The 19,359-nt window shown below is 40.3% G+C and overlaps 1 protein-coding gene across 6 annotated transcripts in view; it reads left to right on the top strand.

The window, feature by feature from the left end:
• The window catches only part of PCSK5 (proprotein convertase subtilisin/kexin type 5), a 452,855-nt gene that overhangs the window by 183,855 nt on the left and 249,641 nt on the right, over positions 1-19,359 (top strand). For all 6 annotated transcript variants that reach the window (XM_057498570.1, XM_036893448.2, XM_036893449.2 and 3 more), the window contains exons 8-9: positions 2,977-3,189; positions 13,493-13,593. In XM_057498570.1, the coding sequence (XP_057354553.1) occupies positions 2,977-3,189; positions 13,493-13,593 (314 nt within the window). The remainder of the gene's footprint in view (positions 1-2,976; positions 3,190-13,492; positions 13,594-19,359) is intronic.

Below are 19,359 nucleotides of genomic sequence, written 5' to 3'. Positions count from 1 at the left end.
TCTTTTTGCCCCAAAGAGGACTGCTGTAAGGGTTAAAGGCTCAGGCTTTAACTCCAGTTGGATTTCAAGCTGTGGCTCTGGCAATAGTGAGCATTTCTGAGCCTCAGTCTGCTCATCTGTAAAATGATGATACAGACTTGAATCATAAAGAATAATGTTTGTATAGTGCATGGCACCCAGTGAGTTTCTATAGATGTTAGTAGCCTCTGTTGTTTTTAATGAACAGTGAACTTTCTGTGTGTAAAACCCCTCCTGATCATGAAATAAAAGTTATCTCTTAAGGACTGACCTTGTGTGTTCCCTATTAATAGAGGAAAAAATGCATTTGTTTCTGTTTTTAAAAAATTGTATATGGGCACAGAAGGATGGTAGAGGAAGAAAATAAAGATCTTCCCTAATTGCCATATAGGATAAGTTCTGATACATTGTCACCTTATGGTAGCTTTATATGTAGAACTTTATACACATTAACTTCTTTATACATACACACATACATTTTCTTCTAACCAGAGACTGCACTATATTGTTTTATGTCTTCTATTAGTAAACACATCATGAACATAAAAGTACCTTTTGGACATATTCTTGTTAATATTCTTTTGAACATTTCTTGTTAATATTCTGAAAAATATCTTTTCATTGAATTTTGTGCCTGGGCACACAGTCATAATTTTGCATAGATACATAGAACGTAAATGTGAGTGGGCCTTAGGTGTTCATTGTATTGTGGTTCTTAATCTATTATCTGTTATAGTGCAGTTTAAACCAGGTGGGTTTTTGCATTATCTCATGCGTTCTGTTGACCTACCAGGGAAAGCTCTGATGGGATCATACTTTTTGCCAGCAACAAAGCCTCTCATTGTGTGACAGAGAGGCTACCTCTCAGTGATGAATTAGAACCTTCTTCTTTCTTCTGTATGATGTTCCAGCTCTGAGTTGCAGATATGAGTCAATCACCAGATTTTCTCAATCTGAGCATCCACACCATAGTGGAGAGTAAGTCCATTTAGAGATTTACAAAGCTTTGAACAAGATCTTTAGTTTAAGATGGCTATGTGCTATTTGCACCCTTCTCTATGTTTCATGGGTATTGTGATGGAAACTGAAGGATGGTATGCCCGGACTAGCTGTCTAGTAACAGTAGCATACAGAACTTTCTCCCTCCTCTATTCACAAATTTTCCCCATTCCTGTGTGATCAAATTGCATTTTTCTACATTAAAGGACAAAAAGAGATCTGTGCTCAGGTCAATCAAATCATTTCATAAATACTAAGTTCTTTGAGGATTCAAGGTGAGAGTATTGAGGATACTCCAGATTCTTTGTTGTCTTTCTTCCCTTGGCTTTTCTAGAAATTCCAAGATAACATCCCAAATACTTCACCCTCTACCTGAGACCGGAAGAGTTAGGGCCTGGGAGGAAGAAAGAGGTCTATCTGTAACTGGCTATGTGATATGGTTTCTTAACTTCCTAATTACAAATTTATAGATTGGCTTCAGTGTCTTCCATTGTACCTTCTAGTTTTAAAATGTTAAAAATTCCTGAAAGATTCAGCTATAACTATTCCAAGAAAAGTCTTCACTTTGGCTGATGTCTCTCTTTCCTCCTGAAGATTTTGTCATACAGAACCAAATAGTCACTCTGTTGAATACATCTATATTCTACTGTGCTGCTTCTCCTTGATTATTTTATGACTTTAGGAAAGTCTTTGAGTTTATGTGAAGTTCTGGCATAAAATATGACTCCATCTCCTAGCCTTGTAAGAATAACTTAACGGATCTGGGTTAAGAGGTTATCATGGTTAAATACATTTGTAAATTACTCCAGCTTGTGTCCCCTCTTAGTTTTGAAGTGAATACTCACTTATTAAAGATTCTTACAAGTTCTGCAATAAGAGAACCATTTAATTTTGCTTACCTCAGAGTTTCCTAAACATATTTGGCTTTGATATCCGTTTATTTCTGGCAGCATCCATTAACACCCCTCATAACTAGTGTCCACACCACATGTAGGGGAGACACAGCTCTAGAAGGCAGGATGTAGTTGGTCCCATTCTGCCCTTCACTGACTAAGTGACTCAGGATAAATACATAACCTCTGTACACCTCGTCTTGCTCATAGGTCCAGTGACAGTGCATAGTAGTACCCACTTGATATAGATGAAGTAATATTATAGCAATATTATATAAACAGTATATGTAAGAATAGCAATATTATGTAACTACGGCAATTACTACTAATAATACTCCTATTCTGGGGGGTCTGCTGTCTGAGTTCAAATTTTGTGCTTCTACTTATTAGCTATATGACTTTAGCAATATTACCTAACTTCTGTGCCTCAATTTATGTGTCCAGTGAAGACAAACATGTACCATTCTCACAGGGCTGTTGAAAGAATCCAGTCTGATTCATATAAACCATTTAGAATTGTGCTTGGTCCACGGTAGGTACCTAATAAATGTTAGCCCTTCTTATTGTCATAATTTGTGTTCTTGTTAATTCTGTGACTATGTCATGTGAAAGGGATTATTTTAGTTTCTTTGTTTTAATTGGGATATAATTGACATATGACATACTCGTTTCAGGTGTACATCATTAATGATTCAATATTTTATACATTGTGAGATGATCCCCACAGAGTCTAGAAGCATCCATCCCCATACATAGTTACAAATTTATTTTTCTTGTGATGAGAACTTCTAAGATCTACTTTCTTAGCAACTTTCAAATATATAATACAGTATCATTGACTGTAGTCATCATGCTACACATTACATCCAGATTATTTTACTTTCTACAAGTAACTACTTTTCCCTGAAAAAGCAGCTTCAATTAGCATATTAGCTTAAATATGCTCAAATCCAGCATATTATAAAAATAGCATGACGTGATTCTGCCCTGTTGGTTTTGTTCCTCTCTTCATTGAGAGCCTGTGGTCTGTGTCATCCATCATGTAACGTTTTCTGTTTGTGGACAGGGGCGGAGAGGCCTTGGCTCTGTTTTCGTCTGGGCATCGGGAAATGGTGGGAGGAGCAAGGACCACTGCTCTTGTGATGGCTACACCAACAGCATCTACACCATCTCCATCAGCAGCACAGCCGAGAGCGGAAAGAAGCCTTGGTACCTGGAAGAGTGTTCCTCCACGCTGGCCACAACCTACAGCAGCGGAGAGTCCTACGATAAGAAAATAGTATGTGACATTTGCATGGCTGTTGGGACTGGTTTGTCTCACTCTGAAACACAAAGGGAGAACCATAAGCTTATAGGCGCAAGTAACACATGGAACCAGAAAGTCAGATTAGCTGATTATTCAATGCAACTGTTGGTAAATGTTACCACTTTGATACCGATTCATTGCTTGTCTGAGTCATTACATCCCAGCATTTAATGTGACCTTTGACATGACTAAGCTTCAGTTTTGCTGAGGACAAATGAATGGTGCACATTCACCTTGTGGATTAGTGGCAGAGAAGAGATGAGCTCTGACTCTCAGCCCGGTTCCCTTTCCACTCTGTCCCCTGCTGCCTTTGAACCTTAGCTTCAGTGCTTTGGTTTCAAGTAGGTACAACTAACTGATCCAGGGGCAGCTAAACCTATATAAAAGGTGCTTTCCTAATACTGCAGCACAAAGACTGCCTGGATGAGAAGCACAGAGGTCCTTTGGGAGCTCCTGCTCACCAACATGCCTTGCTCTCTGTGCACACAAAAGAGTTCAGGTGGCAGGACCAACCCACATAGGTTTTATTAGGTGTTGAACTACTTCCTATTTGGGCAGCTTTGGACGTTACTTAATTGTTCTGTCATAATGTCTTCCTTGTAAGATGGGGGAATTTAATATCACATGGTTCATAGAGTTACGACAAAGATTATGAGGAAGTAAATAAAAAGTGCTTTGCACACTCTCTGACCCGTTGGTGCTGAAGAGAAGTTTGACTTTTGGGGTGCCCAGTGCTGCACTGCTGATTCTAAATCGCAAACACCTTTGCATGTTGCTCTTTCCCTGACCATGGTTTTGTAAATAGCCTTGGGATTTGTCTTCCTAAGAAGCTGAGCTGCTGTACCTGATAATTTTTAGAATATAGCCAGGATTCTGCTTTCAAATCTTGGACATTCGTGCGGGTTTGGGTCACCCTGCTGAGGCTAGAGCATCTGGTTTACCCACCGGTGGAAGTGAAGGTGATAGGATGCTTCCCCCTTTGTGTAATACTTAGTGTAATCCATTTGATTCCTCTTGGTTCCTGGTCATGGTAGGATTTTTATGTTTGATTTCTCAGATACTTTTTACTACCTCTTTTACTTACATTTTTGAGCTTGATTGAAATAAAAACTGCCTGCCTGCCCATATACATATCCCATCTGCCCTCACCTTTCCCTAATTCCTTCACTATAACTGGGTTAAAAAATATGCACATGAGTCCATCTTTCAGCACCTCCATCATTCATTAGTAAACATAACTCTGCACTACAAAGTGAAATATAAAAGGGAAAGTATGGAGAAGCCACCTGTCGAAGTCCCATGGGTTTCTTCATGGGAGAGCGGTGCTCCATGAGATTGTACCTTCATTAAGGAATTCTTGTAATCTAGGAATGTCCCTTTTGCTCTCAAATTTGCTTGTCTCTCAGAACTCATGGTCAAGTTGCACTAATACTGAGTGGCATCCGTTCTACATCATAAAAATCCTGATGAAAACTCTTTGGAGCAAGAGTCTGTCCTTGTACCTCTTGAGTCTGAAGGCATGTTAAGGCGAGCTCACCATTGCTTCAAAGTAAATATGCCCATCTTGTCCTATTTTTCCCTGTGGGGTAATTGCTGTGGGGAGGGTATTGTTAAATTCTGTCAGTGCCTTCCTTATGAGAGGTGAGCATGTAATCCAATGGGCAAAATATCACAGAGTAAGGAAGGGTTGACCGAGTCTTAAACGGGAGAATGCAGTATGGAGAGAGGGACTTCAAAATCACTCTGTGACATTTACTCCCCAGACATGCCTTCCCTGGTGTTGGCTGTGATGGTATAGTAGGTGCTAAGGCCCCCACGACAGGGTGGTCATTTAGGATTCTCCCATGGACAGACAAAATGACGCATCCTGCAGTCAGAGACAGGGCTTGAGGGGAAGGATAGACACCATGACTTAATGTTAATACCCTTCACTCAGGTCATATATTTTACTTTTCCCTAATTGCTACTGCTAATATCAAAACCTTGACTGACTCTCTTTAGGTACTTAACTTATATTTGCTTCTACTCTTTTTTTTCTTTCTCCCATTTTCATAGCAGCAATTTAGTACTAATATTTCTCTATCCAGTTCTTATTTTACCCAAATCTCCAAAATACCCTCAATTGGCCAGGAAATTTGGCAGCTATTTCTAGTTAAGAGTTTCTAGTTTCAGACACATCACTCGGTGGCTAAGCAACCCTCACACAGCCTTGGTTTCCTTATCTGTAAAATGGAGGTAAAACCACCACCAACTTCACAGATTTTTGTGATGTTAAGATGCTGAGCATAAGGTCTTTACACACACAGATGCAATAAGCTGCTCAGTAAGCGGCTGGTACCACTGTTCCCCAAGTCAGTGTAAGCCTGCCATCTCCTGGAGGCAAGGCTGGTCATTTTTCCAATTGTTAACAGGTGCTTTCCCTACCTCCATTTTTCCAATTTATAAAATACTGCAATCTGTGCCACTCGCCCTGGAAAGAAGGGCGCTTTGATCGTGACCATGGTAACAGTTTGAACATGAGTGGAGTAGCAACATCAGACTTTTATGGTCCAGCTGACCCCATTTCCTTCTAGATGCCAGAATGATAGATAATCTGGTGATGCTCCTGGGACCTTTTATTCACCAGGCTTTGAACCAGATGCCTGTGGTCCCTCAGAGATGCCTGCATCCTGTTGGTGACAGTGTGATTGAGTGCTACAGGAGTGACAATGTCTGTCCTCCTTTGTGCTGGGCTCTCCTTCCTGGGCCATTCATTGCCTCTTGTCATCTGCAGCCTCTCCAGAAGAGCACAGTTGTCATTCTTCATTCATAGGGCACCTTTGTGATTTAAATCAAGGCAGATGCCAAGGCTTCAGGAGAGGAAAGATCTCTCTGCTTCTGGAAAAGCACTTTGCTTAAATAAATTTTCCTCCTCCTCAAAAGTATGCCTTGTCATGGTATGCCAGCAGGAAAACCTTACCTAGGTTTCAAAACATAGCCAGGTGTCTGTCTCTTGGTTTCCTACTAACAGGAGTGGACCTTGGTATTCCATTCATGCTTTAATAGATGCAGATCAGTGACAGTCTTTCATCTTAATGCAGCAAAGGAAGCATCAGTTGATTATCAAGGTTATAACAATAAGAACTGCTTTATAAGCTAAACAAATCTGTTGGAATGACTTGTTATCATAAAACCATATTATGAAATATGGTATACACCTTATTCCACATTGGGCATGAAATACATTCATAGTGATATTAACATGTCACAAATATAACATTTTTTTTTACCATTCTGATATGTGCCTGGCACTAGGCTATGCCCATTAAATGCTTCATCTCAGGGTACCTCCAAAACCCAGTGCATGAGGACCAGGTGTTGTCCCCCTTTACGTATGAGAAAACTTAAGCTTGAAAGGTTAAGAGAAACCCAGCTAGTAAGTGGTAGAGCCTGGACTCCAGCCACCGGCAAGAGGGACCCCAAGCCCATCTTGTAAGCAGTGTGCCGTCGTGCCCTGGACACTTTTCGGGGTCATCCAGTATGGGGCTGTATGAACAAATGGCCCTTTTCTTTCTATTTGGGGTTCTTTTCACAGTGACCAAGAAAAAGTATTTAGAATATATAGGTGTTCATTTTCTTTGTCTACTTGGCAGACTTGTTTTAAATTTCATGCCATAGGACCTTTTCAAAACCTCCTAGACAGTCAGTCCTCTTGTAAAAACCTAACACTCCTTGCCCAGCTGAGCCTCTTGTTCCTGGGGCACAGGGTCAGCACTGAGTTCACCCAGGCTGTGCCCCGATATTCAAACCAGGGCTCTCTGCCTTGAGAAGTGTCATCTGTTAGGAACAGTTTTCTTCCAGATACCATGGCATTTAAGCCTGTTCTCAAATTTTTCTGCAGGGAGGATTTTCTTCCTAAAATAATACTTTTAAAATATTACTTTTTTCTTTTTTCACTAAGAGGAGAAATTTCCTTTCTAAAATAGTGGCACTTCCCTCCACCACCTTCTGTTTTTTTATCCTGTTTAATTTTCTTTCGAGTGTCCTTAGAACTACTTAACATGACCTTATATATGTTCTTATTGATGGTCTGCTTTGCACACTTAAATGAAAACTACTTGAGGTTGAAGACTGTCTCATTGCTTCCCAGAGCCTGAGCTTAATAAATACTCATGCATAAATAACAGACATGGAAAAAGACGGAAGCCTCCAGAGCTGTTTATACAGCACAGCAAGACAGGGAGATAGGTTTCTTTAAGAGAACCCTCTTCTACTGGTAGGTTGGTGAAAGGCAAAGGTTATTAGACAATATGTTTCACATAGAAAATTGCCCACAGGATTCTTGCTGTATGGTAAATCTGTACATATAACCTTTCTCAGTGTCAAAGAGTGTTTAAAATTCCTGTCTATAACCCTTCACTACCTCCTGAAATTTCTCCCAAGTTCTGTTTTGGAGATGAAGCTCCCCTTTTTCCTAATCACTTCCATCATTAAACTCTTTCTTTCTTTTGGAACTAGTTCAGCCTTTGCCCTTTTTTCTGTAGTAATTCATCTTAGTGATTGGAATATGGGGGCCATCGTATTCCTCCTGGGAGGGGTTTGTGAGCCAAGATTTAGAGATTATATGCTCTGCTCAGCCCTCTACTGATGTCATTTTATTTATTTGTGTTCGAAACAGAATAGCTGCCTGGAGAATCTCGTGTTGGCCTGAATGATCAGGTGAAGGAATTATCTTACTGATTTTAGTGTTCCTACACAGCTACACATTTCCTTTACTGCAGAAACATCCTGCTCTCCACCCCACCACCCTCCCCAGCTACTCAATTCACTATTCAAATACAGTCACATTTGCACTGGGATTGCTCTATCTTTGATTTGGGAAATGTCATTATTTTTCCTGAGTAAAAGACTAGCAAATCCAGTTGTATTTGGTTTGTTTGGAAGCTTGAATGCCTAGTCTTTTGAGAATGTTAAAAGGAGGGAAGAAAAGTTTGTTCCTGAAGTTCTCATTTTGATTGTGGCCTGAAGGAGAATCACCATACCCACTTGCTGACATGAGCTGGATTCCAAGGCTGTTTCTGCCATCATTGCTGGTCAGGGTGGAGGTGGGGGGTTGGGGGCGGGTCCTGGAGCTGATGCTTTTGCTATCATGAATAATTACAACCTGTAACCCAGCTTCTTCTTTTGCTGCCATTTCAGGATTTAATACTTCACCACTTAACAGCCCTTCAGTAGCTGTGTGTCCTTGGGCATGTTAGTCTCTCTGAATCTCCCTTTCCTTAGCTAATAAATAGCGTAGCTTCCTTACAGAGTTCCCATGGCTTTAACTGTATTTTTATACATACCTGTGAGCATGCACACCTACACACCTATTGCACGTTGTCTCATTCATTGCAATTTGCTTGTGGTGGTAGTTTTAGGAGCAGTGCAGCTCATAGTAATAGTAATTATGAGAGGAATAGCTGTACTTCAACCACTGGATTGTATGTATACATATATACACATAATTGTTGTAGGTTCGTGTGAGTTTTCTGTGGAGAGTCAGTAAAGAAATGACCTTGACATCTTTCCTAATATGTGGGCGAGTATGGAGTATAAAACAAAATGAGTATAAAGGTGATGGATGTTAGCAATTCAGTTTAGCACATACAATTGGCAGCCCTGCGCAGTTGAAAATCCACATCTAACTTTTTATTCCCCCCAAAAACTTAACTACTAATAGCCCACTATGGGCTGGAAGCCTTACCCATAGCATAGTCAGTTAACATAGATTTTGTATGTTATATATACTATATACTATATTCTTACAAGAAAAGCTAGAGGAAAAAATTTATTTTTCAAATTGTTGCACATCTCCAAAAACCTTTCCAATTTTTTTCTTGAAACTAATCCATGTATAAGTAGACCTGTGCATTTTAAACCCTGTTGTTCAAGGGTCAACTGTAAATACTGAGCCTCTGCTCTGTACCTAGCATGGAACTGAACATGGAGCATGGAGATGCAAAAATGGTAAAAGATGGATCCTTTTTATCGATAGCAACCTCACATTTGTAAGCAAAAACTCACATTTGTACTTCACATTTACACATTCTTGTAGTTACACAGGAGCAGAATTTTGTGTGAACTTGTTGGGCATGATTGAATCTTACACTAGTCTTGGTGGCTTTGGTGAACACAAGAAGCATTAATTGGTCCTCAGTTCCTTTTTATTTCACCATGCTTAGTAAATCAACTTCTTCTATTTTATTCATTGACACATTTAAGATTTATTTTCTCCCCCTCTCCCCCATAGCTGTGTCTGAAACAGCTTTTTTGGCACATTTCTAATCCAAATCAAAATCAACAGCAGAAATGAATTCAACCTAACAGACAGCAGAATCATTTCATGTTTTAAAAATATCTGTTCAGTTGCTCTTTTCACAGATCTGAGACAATATGGCACCTTCAAAATAAAAACTGATCACAAGATATCAAGGAGATAAAAACACTTTTCTGTGGATTTGCTAGAAAAGCTTGTCACTTAGGGCCAAAGTCGATCTGAACTGAGATTCCCAGGAGGATTGCATGATCAGGCTGGAATAAAGGGTCCAATCAGCCCAAGTAATGAAATGGGAAATAAGAACAGAGGATGAGAAAAAGTGATAGCTCTTCTCAAAGGAAGCCTGACTGGACCTGAACAGTACCGACCCCTTCTGAACCAAATAGGGGTGACATCCCTAACTTTGTGGAGCCCAAGAAACCATCTGCTACCCATCCTGAAACAGGCTGAACATCTCATTTGCTGATCAGGACAACTTTGATCTGGCTAGGGGCCTGGTGTCATCCCCACTTTCCTTCACTCTGATGAACAGAAATGATACTTTCTTGAGCAATCTGAGAAGTTCTGTGGAGAAAAATTCTGTTTCTGACTTAGGTATTAAATGGAGGGAATTTGGAGCGTGCAAGATGTGCCACCAGGATTGAAACCCAATTCTGAGACATTCTTTAAGATCGAATCTAAACATTAGGGCTTTATTTTTCTGTTTGCACGTGTAGAATCTCTGGACTATCTGCCCCATAATGTGGGCTGACTGTGGTATGCAACTTTCCCTTTAAATTACACTGTCAGATTATGCATGTCTTGTTATTAATGGAGATACCCCATGTGGTTCCAGTTTTTAGAACATCATTTTTCTTCAAGATTGCATGCTCCTTGGTGGTCTTTGACTTTTCTTCCTAAAGATAGACATAAAAATTCTCTAATACTGTGGCTTCTCTTAATGATGAAACCCTGCCTTAGATCTTTCCCGTAATTTACACCTAAATATCTCCACCACTGACAGTAACTTCCTTTTGAAATGACCCAGCTGGAATTTCCACTTACAGCAGGATGAGAAGGGAGTGAGGATGTTTTTGTTTCTTTTCTCTTCATTCCTTTTAACCTTCCACCCTCTACCACCTTCCTGTTCAAATTCCTTGCCACCCCTTCTCACTACTCAAGTTTCATTTAGTTAAAGTGACTGAAAAAAGTAAAAGCACAGTGCTGGTTTGGAATTCCTTTATTAATAGCATTGAACACTTCACTGGTGTCTATGTATAAAATGCCAAGTAGCTTTTTATTCGAGCAATAGTGTGTGTGGCTATGCCTGGTGACTACATATGGATGGGATGTGTTCCTACTGCAAACTGATATCATGAAAGTTGTATTGTTCATGTTTGGGGTTGGCTGGAGGTGGTTATTTATTAGGCTCAAAAATGCTACACACATTTGGCGTGTTTGTCCTGGATTTGTTTCTGTGCATTAAAAGTGTCTGGTGTAGCTGAAGAATAAGCAAAGTGAGCCAAGTGAGAAGACATCATGAAAAATCTTGAATCCAGGCAGAAGTCATTGAAAAAAAAAAAAAAGAATTGGCAAAGGAATGTGCCCGTGAAGGTGAAGTAAAACAAGAAAAATGCAGGCCAGGCCATCTCCGCAATAGCATATCAGGAGACCCGGAAACGGTCTACTCCTGGGGTGTCTATACACTGAGCTACAGACCAGGCCTTCGGAAAATAAGGCTGCAAATTTACCCATAATTTCAAACAAAGTAGAAATACCTTTCTAATGATCCAGCAGTCCCACTTCTGGGTGTAAATCCAAAAGGACTAAAAGCAGGATTTTGAAGAGAGATTTGCATACCCATGTTCATTCCAGCATTATTCACAGTAGCCAAGAGTTGGAAGCACCCTCTATGTCCACTGATGGGTGAATGAATAAAGAAAATGTGGTATATACATACAATGGAATATTATGCAGCCTAAGATGAAGGAAATCCTGCCACATGCTACAACATGGATGAGCCTTGGGGATGTTACTCTAAGTGAAATAAGCCAGCTGCCAAAGAAGTCAAATGCCATGTATTTCCACTTCTGTGAGGTGCGTAGCATAGTCACACTCATGGAAGCAGTAAACAAAATGGAGTTACCAGGGGCTGACAGGAGGGAAGGTCATGCACAATAAAAAATCTTCTAGAGATCTATTGTATAGCCATGTGCATATAGTTAATACTGTGCCATACACTTAGAAGTTTTCAAAGGGTAGATTTGTGGTATATGTTTTTTCATCACAGTTACAGAAAGAAGATAGCTTTTTAAAGTCAACAAATAAAAATCCAGAAAGGTTCTTAATATAGAAGCAGGTAGGGCTCTATTTACACAGGCATCTTGCCAACATCCAGTGTGGAGATCCAGAAGATGGCTAGTTAATTAAGTCTATTAATCAAGAAACAACCATCGCTGCTTGCAAGCCCACCACCAGGGCTCCTGCACACCATTCAGTTACTCGGGGAAAGACTGTACGGCTTGTCTCATCTCTCTTACCACCATATCTATATGGTTCTATATAGTTTTGTTCATTCTTCCACTTCTTGTGTATCAGGGCCTACCTGGTGTGGATAATCTGGGACCATTAGAGGCATCAAAAGGAACAGAAGGCAGAACTGACCACCTTATGTGAAACTAAGTCAACTGAATGTCAATCTAGATCCATAACCAATAATTAATCCACTGAGTCATCTTCATATGACACTAAGCACATGGAGGGAGGGACTCATTTCTAAGGGTGTAGGCTGCACTTTGTACCTGTGAAGATTAAATTTCTTTTCAAAATCAACTAATCTTCATACTCCTCTTGAAGGATGCACCGATGCACCTTAGAATAGCAGGACTTTGTTTCCAGCAGCCTCTATCCCCCTATACCTTTCTGATGACCTTTCACCAACATTTTCTTTGCTGTAAAATATGGGTAACAGTCCTGTCTTGATGCCAAAGAAAGTTTTACCATTGCTTCCAATAACTGGGGGCCACCAACTCATCTCACAAGCTGCATGCCTTCCCAACAGGAGTGGAATTGGCCCCAAGGGGGACAGAAATGGATGCTTATTGGGGAGGAAGGGTTTTACACTTCTTAGATATTACAGTGGTGTGCAGACTCTTACCTCATAGTATTTTATTTCTCTTGTTAAGGAGTATCTGCATTTTTCCCCCTTAGCAAAATCATGAAATAAAGGTTCAGAAGCACCATCCTTGTGGGTGGGAATGTTATTCAGTTACAGCTAAAATGAACTGGATTCAAACCAAGAGGGGGGCAATAAGATTTAATTATCACATTTTGATTATTTTTATTTTTGCTTGCACTTAATGTCATAGTTTCATATCAAGGACTGTTTTCAACATTGATTTTTGGTACTCATGTTAGATCTTCGAGGAAGTCTTGGTTTATCCATGCAACATTTCTATGAATTCCAAAAACAAGTCCATAAGCAAATGTTTCTTCTGAGGCAAAGTGTATGCTAAGACCGGCACGGCAGCTCTCCCAAGGTCACAGTCCTGGGTGGGGAGGGACCAGCCTGTGTGCTTTCACTCCACATCCTACCAGTGCTTAACTCAATGTCTGCTGGTTGGCTCAACATGTCTGCTATTATAAATGTTGAGGTAGTGAAAGATCTTTAGGGTTAACTAGAGCTGGTCCAGGTCTGTGAGGGTCTCAAATAAAATTGAAGGGGGCACTTGCACAGCCTTTATGTTTCATGCCAAAGGTGGCCCCTGGTTCTGACCCTGGTTTTAGTAGAAATGGAGCCCAGTTTCCAAACCCATCCCTTTTCAAAGTTGATTTGCACAGGTGATTCTCTGGAAGTGAGATGGCCACAGCAGTGCAGGAATGACGAATTTTAAACAACTATTTCAACACCCCCTGCATTGCACTTTTATGAGTAAATTTCTACTTACATGTGACTCACATTGACCCCAGAGCCCTTAATGTTTCTCTTGTGTCTTCTAGATCACTACAGATCTGAGGCAGCGTTGCACGGACAACCACACAGGGACGTCGGCCTCGGCCCCCATGGCCGCGGGCATCATTGCACTGGCCCTGGAAGCCAAGTAAGCCTTTCTCTCCATATGTCTCCACTGGCGGCAGCCCCTCATCTCAAAGGCAGCTTACATATCCCCTAGCATACAATCCCTAACACAACCACCCAGAGTGTAATCTTCCCAGTCTCTGCTTTAAGACTTCAGAGATTAAGGCTTTAAAAAGAATTTTTCCCTACATTAAGGTAAAAGGCTTTTGTTTTGTTTTGTTTTTATACCCTTAAAAAAATCAAACCGTGTAATTACTTTATTATGGAGTCATAGTGAAGGCATGCCAGTTGGCTCCAACACTCTTGCCTAGTTGAGGTTTTTAAATCTAGTCTGGGAATGTTCCTGGGAGTCTCAGAGCTGTTAAATCTGCCCACTTTCTAGGCCCTTTCCCTGCAGAACTGTGAGGCAACTCAGATTCCATGACAACAGCACCGTCACAGACTCCCTCTGGGGGACAGACTATGTCGAGTTCATCTGACAGAAACCCAGGAACAAGGATGGCCCACTTACATTAAATCCTGTTTAACGTGGTCAAACTCTGTGCCTAAAAGATCCCTTTGAAAGGCTCCATTGGGTTATTTGCAATAGGACCTGTCTCTTTTTTAAGTACCAAGAGATCTTGTTGTCTTAACATACATTTATCTTAACTCTTTGAAATAATTTGTCTTAATTCTTTGAAGACCCAATACAGATCTATACTCTTACCCACCATTTCAAAATCAAAAATGCCCAGAAAACCGAAAGCTCCTTTGCAGATTTGATACAAAAACTGATTTGATGGCAACGCTTTCTCTGAACTGATCTGAGGCTATTTACAGTCTTTATGTATTGTGCAAATTCATACATTTCACTGCAGAAATATTCATGTATTTGATTATGAGAGGCTAACTCAGCCCCCACTGGAAGTTTTGTGAAATACATGCGAAGGACACCATATCTGAAAAAATTTTGAGTTCCAAACACATCTGATCCAAGGATTTTTTAGAAAAGGGATTGGGTTGGGCAGGGCTGCACTCTGAGGCCTCCTGCAAGAGGATCATAACAAAAAGGAACTGAAACATGACGTAAGTGTTTTTCCAAAAATAGCCTTTCACCCCTGCCCTAGGGAGGGATGGACACATTCTTTCATCTAGTTGTGCCCTGATGTACAGCAATAGGTATGACAGGAAAAGAGTACAAGAATGATGACAAGACCCAGGTACTTTAATATGAAGAGTACCATCTCATTCTCAGGACACAGGTGACCAAGCATTTACAGCTGCTGTGTTTTGAAGGCAGAGAGCCTATATTAAGGTATTGGGGCCTTAATGTAATGTGGATACAGTAAGTTACTAAGCCACACAGAGCCTTAGACTGAGAAGCAGAACACAGGTGCTGGATATGGGTTTCATAGTCTGTTCAGGCTGCTATAACAAAATACCATAAACTGAGTAGCTTCTAAACAATAAACATTTATTTCTCATGGTTCTGGAGGCTGGGAAGTCCAAGATCCAGGCACCAGCAGATTCAGTGTCCAGTGAAGGCCCATTTCCTAGAGCTCTCATGGCAGAAGGAAAGGGCAAGGGAACCCTTTGGGGGTCTCTTATAAGGGCACTAATCCCATTCATGAGGGCTCCACCCTTATGACCTAATCACCTCCTGAAGGCCCTACATCCAGAGACCATCACATTGGGCATTAGGTTTCAGGGTAGGAACTGGGAGGGTGCAAATATTCAGACTGCATCAAGTGCCATTTCTTCAGATGGCCTCCTGCCTAAGCATTGGTGTTGAAAGATACCCAGGTTCCCATGAATGTTTATATTTCTTTCGTTTTAATGAGGTTAAATATCACAACATGCTAGATCTTTTCATGTGTTAAGAGTTTGGGTCTGGCAAGGAACTGGCACATTTCCTGTTAGATTCTCAGTTTATAACTTTTCACTGGACAATTCTGGAAGCAGAAATAGCAGTTAAATAAATGTCTGGGTTTTTAATTTGGTGACTGTAAATTGGATTTTTGAAAAATATATTGTCTTCCTTCCAAAATTCTGGGTTGTTTCTCAAGAATATTTTCCTGTCCAAAAAATATAGAAGGAAAAAAACCAGGAATTCTTCCTGAACCTCCCTCCTCACCTAAAAAAGATATAAACTCTCTCAGACTTGGCAACCAAGTACATTAACTGACTATAGACCTCCATGATACTCAGTCCCTTGAGGTATTACTTTAACATGGATATTTTCAACAATTCTTTAAACTGCTGTTTAAGTTCAAATGAAATATCCTCACTTTTATGCCTCACACAGTGGTTAAGGTCACTTTGGGGTGGGAGACACACTGACAGGTTGCATCTGTTTTCTTTTTCCTTTGAATTTTAATCATTTTTTGAGATTTATTTTTGCCAAAGTCTGATGGGTAAAAGGTTGCAAGGTGCACTTTACCTGGAAAAGTCCACCGTATTTTAAGATTTAAGCCATACAGTTTAATCCTGGGGCCAACGTATATGGTAAACAGACTGATAAGAGGAGAAAGTCTCTACTTGTAAGTGAAGTGAAAACTAGGACAAAGAGGTTTCAGTAGTTAAGAGTGAGTCAGACATTGACGATAAAGTGGGATTCCCATAAGCAGTAGGCCTCCTGCATAAGTGAAAAGTATCCAGAACTATGAAATTCTAGCAAGGAACTCAAATAATAACGAACCTAGGCTCCAGGCCTTCAGAAGCTAGGCCTTGCAAAAGTAGCTCACCCGCTCCCTCAGCCCCCCACCCTGGCTTCACACTGTTACTTGTCAACCACACTTGAACTTGGTATTTTAAGATCCAGCCTTTACTCTCACAAGTCACAGAGCCTGATCTTCAAGATGCCCCTTTGTAAGGAGAGAGAAGAACTAGCCACAGCTGGGCAGAACTATGGCACAGGACACTGCCCACACCCCTGCGCGGGTCAGATGAGTAACCAGGTGAGGCTGAGCGTTCAGGCAGAAAGCTGCAAATGGGCTGCCAGTTCCCGTTTACCTGTGTGGCCCTGCAAGCTCCACCCTACAGGGAGAAAGGCATCATTTCTCAGTCACTAGATTATAGTGTTTGCTCAGGAAAGCTCCCACGTGTGAGCTGCCCCCAGCCTGCTCTCTTTACGTCCCCCAACGCCCCCCCGTGCTGGCCTGCCCTGGCAGGTTTGCCTGGATCTGTAGTCCTGGGTTCTCTCCAGCTGCTTCAACCATTGGCCATTCTGATTATTCTTGCTCCCCTAAAGACAGGGCTTTTCCCAAAAACCTTAGGTAACTTTGAGAAAAGAAAACAAATACAAAACAGAAACAGATGCACTTAAGTGTCCATATCTCTTATCTAAGATCAGTACAGATTTGATCATGAATTTACTGCTAATAGGATGCCCAGGCCATCCTTCTCCAATGGGGCCCACAAGAACATGTATGGAAACAAACTCTCCTGTAACACCCCGCCGCCCAGACACTTGGGTAAATGTGCACTGCTCTCAAGACTCAAAGGATTTCCAGTTCCTCTAAAAATCTGCCTCCCTTGCCATTTCTCCTGGGTTTGAACCTCTTTAAGCTTCCCAGCACTTCTGACCATCTAATCATGAACTTCACCTCTCCAGTAAATTAGGCAATTTCTTCCTCCCAAAGATGTTTCTCGAGTGCAGATAGCTCTAAATCTTTTACCCTTCTAAAAATTGTGAGCCGTTTCAGAATAAGAGAAAATACTTCATCCTAAAAGAGAAGGGAGAAAACTGTTTTGTGTTGGGGTACCATCATCATATATGTATTGATTCAGAGGTTTAAAATATTCCAATTGTTTGGAGTTTGTGGATTTGGGAGGTAATTTTCTGGTTTTTCAGCTGAATGAATGGGGAATATATGATCAGTATTTATAAGTGAACTAATTACCATTCTAGCCATTGCTACTTTAAAAGATGTCTTTTAAATAGCCTAATGCAGAAAGTTCAAACAGAATGAGTATTCTGGAAGCAGATTTCTTAAATGAATGCAGTAGTGAAACATGACTAATAGTTTTATGTGAGCAACCTAGAAGAATGCCAAGGCTCATTTGTGAGGTGCTTTGCATCTCGATGCTAGTATATATTATTACCGGTACTCTGGGCCTGTGGAGAAGCTAAAAAAAAAAAAAAAGGATGCTAGCAACTGATGTTTCATATAAAATGGTTTATAAAATAAAGCTGGAATTACGGACATTCATAAAAATACAGTGCTCAGAATCATAAACTGTTTTTTACTGAAGGTTTTCCAGACCTGAGTTGGGAACTATTAGCAAAGAAAGCTATTTTAGTAGAGTATTTCATATGTTATCAGCCTTAGCTTGGGAAATTCAAAATTTAAATTCATCAAAGAAACATTTTGCCTTCAATTACAAATGGTCTCTCACTGGAAAATTGAATAATATATCTTCAGCAATCAAGAAATGTTGCATAGTGAATGGTAAATGAAAGGTCTAAGTGGGATAGAAACTTCTAAAGATATTTAGGACTTAGAAGGAGAGTATTGATTATAAAGAATCTTCCACAACTCCTTGTTTTAAGTGACCCAAAAACTTTTTCCTCAAATTTCATGTCTCAGGAGCCATAGGATTTCCTTCCTTTAAGAACACCTAATATATCTAGATCTCAATTTAGAAAATAAACAAATTGGAGTGACAACTGTTCTGTACCAGAAATGCACCTGGTACATATTAAACATCAGCTGCCCCTGGTATGCCACACACACATGCATGCGTGCACACACACACACGCACGTACATGCACATGCACACACCTGCACACACACACACACGTGTCTAGGTAGGCTTATCTACTTTCCTCTTACTATACCTCTTTGTTCTCTCCTATTTCAGTTGTCCTGTTATCACTGGTTTATAGACTATACTGTAGAGGTATGTGAAGAACATAGAATTTAGAATATATATAGAGAGAGAATACATTCTGGATAACTTAGTTTATTATTGTGCTACAGATGTTTTTGTTTGTATTATCTTCCAAATGAGGTTTAAACTCCATGAGATGAGGGATTATGCCTTACAGTTTTTATTGATGTGTATACAACAAATATCTGCCACATACTAAAGAAAAAATTGTAAGCATTATGCTAGGAGCTAAGTGAATTAGGCAGGCATACTTCAAATATTTGTAAAGTATGTCATTTGCCTTAAAAGGTTCATATAATCTCATTAGGGAGGCAAATGTATGTTAATATTATCATATATTACACAGATTATTTAAGAAAGTCAATGAAGTAGTTTTGGAGGAAAGGTTATGGAGCACACAGGATTCTGATGAAAACAGAAATGGTCAGCCTCAGAGACCCAAATTGGAGCATTGGTGCCAAGGCACTTTTATTTCCTGCAGGACACCTAAGCACTATATTTGGCACAAGGTCAATTTTAGAATTGTCCTGTTGGATGGACAGCAGTCCATCCAGTTTGACCTTCTTAATTTTTGTACAAGGGAAATAGGTTAACAGGATTGCTCAATTCTATATATTAATTTTATCTTTCATTTCCTCTAGTGGATATTGCTTAGTGACTCCTCTCCACATTGTCTCAATTCATCTCTTACCCAGTTTTCTTATCATTCCTTAGAACTGGGCTGAACCTGGGTAAAATAAAGACATGAAGTTATTACCTCCTTTGAATTCCAAGAGAAGTCCCTCTCTTGGAATCAGATTCCCTCTACCTTTGATCATTAATGGAAAGGATGATTGAGACACAGAAAGGTCAGCGTGTAAAGAATTATGGATGTGTTGAGCCACAGGATGATTCACACCGTATGCTGTTGATTTTG

This window comes from Manis pentadactyla, chromosome 3, assembly GCF_030020395.1.
Source record: "Manis pentadactyla isolate mManPen7 chromosome 3, mManPen7.hap1, whole genome shotgun sequence".
In the NCBI taxonomy this organism is placed as follows: domain Eukaryota; kingdom Metazoa; phylum Chordata; class Mammalia; order Pholidota; family Manidae; genus Manis; species Manis pentadactyla.
The sequence above is the reverse complement of the archived record's forward strand: the minus strand, read 5'-3'. Positions and strand labels throughout refer to the sequence as shown.